The following is a 2,500-nucleotide window of genomic DNA, read 5'->3' on the forward strand; positions in this document are numbered from 1 at the left end:
CTTTTATCCATCAAATGATACTGCACTTGTTTGGTAAAACAAGACCACACATATAACTTATCAGTAATTGATATATCCATCTAAATTATGCTGCTCATTCCCAGTGAATAAAGCTACTTCATACAAAAATACATTAATAAATATACAAAATAAAATATCCTAAAACATGCCAAATCTGAAATCACCGAACACATTACCTGAGCAGCTGCCTCTTCCTCTTGCCTCTTCTTCTCCTCCTCCAGCTCCTTCTTTGACTTGCTCCTCGACGTCATTGCTGCTCACTCCAGAAGGCTTACCCTTCTTACAGCTTCCCTTTGTCTCCTCCTCCTCAATCTAGGACTCTGGGAAACAATACACAAGATTTTTAATTTTTTCTCCATGAGAGATATACAATGGAGAGGAGGGGAAGGAGATGGAAGGAGGGATGGAGGAAGGAGGGAAAGGAGGTAGAGGGAGGGAGGGAAACAGGTATGGCAGAAGGCAGTAATGAGTTAGGGGGTAGGAGGATGTGAGCAGGGAGGGGAGGGAGAGCAGGGTAGGGGAAGGAGGAAAAAGAAATATGAATCATGGACTACACATTTGTAGAGCAAAGAATAAAAATCTGTTAATATAAATTTCATTTCTAACAATCCCTGTTCCCAAAAGGAAGTTCAAATAAAATAAAACTGAAAAACAATGCTGAGATATTTTATATTCCATACTGATTCCCTAGAAGACTCCACAGAATGATCACCACATCTTAAGCTATGCTGGAGTGCGGACTGAATTAATTGCATCCATGTTTTCCAATACTGATCTTCACATATTTTAGATCAATATATTCCTGATTAGATCCACACACACACACACACACACACACACACACACACACACTCACACACACACTCACACTCACACTCACACTCACACTCACACTCACACTCACACTCACACTCACACTCACACTCACACTCACACTCACACTCACACTCACACTCACACTCACACACACTTACACTCACACACTTACACACTCACACACTCACTCACTCACACATATTCATCAAGAGGGAGAAAGAAAGACTAAGGAGTAAAGGAAAGAGGAAAGAGAAAAGAGAGGAAAAGAGTCACAGAAATAAAGAAAGAAAGAGATAGAGAAGGGAAGGGCAGAATAAACAGACTCTAATGAGACAACAACATTATAACAAATCACCTGGAGACAACCAACTACCTGCAGCTTAGAGGAGGATGAGGTGTAATACCAAGCCATAAAAAGTGGGACGTGAGCAACTACAAGAAATAATGAACTCGGAAGGCCTTTTTTTTTCTCTCCATAGAGTATAGGAATAGAGGGACAAATAAGAAGGAAAGAATAGGTAGAAGTGAATCAGTCATAACCATCAAAATCAAATATATACATGTACCATAAATAAATTAAACATACATGAACCCACATACACATACCATAAACAAACTAAATAAGCATCACATTTAAATACACTGCAGATTATTATTTTGAAGTATTTGAAAGTGTAGAGAAAAAAAAAAAAATCCACTGTTATGACTTCAGTATAAGAAAAAAAAACATTAGACACAACACCTCCAATATGTAAATCAAATCATCTGACAGTGTAAACTATGAATAATATACTGAGAAAATCACAAAATCAAGTCTATGGATGTCCTATTGAAAAGTTTCCACATGGTAAATAAAATTAGAAGAAAAAAAAGGGTTATTTCAATATCATAGTCCACAGTGAAAGAAGAGTGAATAAATATACAATATCAAAACAAATAACCTTAAGACCAAATACAAAACATTATGAAAAGTTTGATATGAAAATATTTCTAATAGGCCTTTCTTCTTAAAATTGAAATTTATAAAAACAGTCTATGACTTGCCTGATCATCTCTACAGACACTGGTAAATTATCTTAAGTATTTCTAAATGTAGAAAAAAATCTTAAATTGGGCAATACACACAAATAAACAATGCAATATCAACTAATAAATTGCTTTTCTATCTCACTTCAAGAATAACTGTATGCTAACATATAATAATTTGCTTCATATACACATTTAGGCCTATGAGGATATAATACTAATCCAGACCCAGAATACATGTGGCAGAGGATTGTTGGCTTTTCTTGGAGCCCCATTCTAATCTCAAAGAAAAATTTAAACTGTTCTAAATGTTAAAACAAAACTAAAAAAAAAAAGTGCTAGTTCTATGTCAATATGTAAACAAATTGAAGTACTTATCATTCGAAAGTTATTACAATTTTCAACAGCAAATGTTTAGAAAACTCGCAGTGGTGGCTCTCAAAATGGAATTTTCCCCCCTTGTAATTATAATGGCCGAGTTCTAGCCAAATACACTAGAATCTTGCTGCGATCTGTGATGGTAGGCCTATGATCTTACATTCAACTTAGCAACCTCCAAGCATTTTGGCAAAGGCCAACAAACCTTCACCATGAATAATGTGGTAAGAGAACATTCATTAGTTCCTTATTTAATGAT

General features: G+C 35.6%; 1 protein-coding gene across 2 annotated transcripts in view; it reads right to left on the bottom strand.

Moving 5' to 3' along the window:
• LOC122247602 (U2 snRNP-associated SURP motif-containing protein) overlaps window positions 1–2,500 on the bottom strand; it is a 19,803-nt gene that overhangs the window by 16,209 nt on the left and 1,094 nt on the right. For both annotated transcript variants that reach the window (XM_043007003.2, XM_043007002.2), the window contains exon 2: window positions 198–341. In XM_043007003.2, the coding sequence (XP_042862937.1) occupies window positions 198–272 (75 nt within the window). In that variant the 5' untranslated portion in view covers window positions 273–341. The remainder of the gene's footprint in view (window positions 1–197; window positions 342–2,500) is intronic.

This window comes from Penaeus japonicus, unplaced genomic scaffold, assembly GCF_977035675.1.
Source record: "Penaeus japonicus unplaced genomic scaffold, GWHDUDI00000001_assembly GWHDUDI00000019, whole genome shotgun sequence".
Taxonomy (NCBI): Eukaryota; Metazoa; Arthropoda; class Malacostraca; order Decapoda; family Penaeidae; genus Penaeus; species Penaeus japonicus.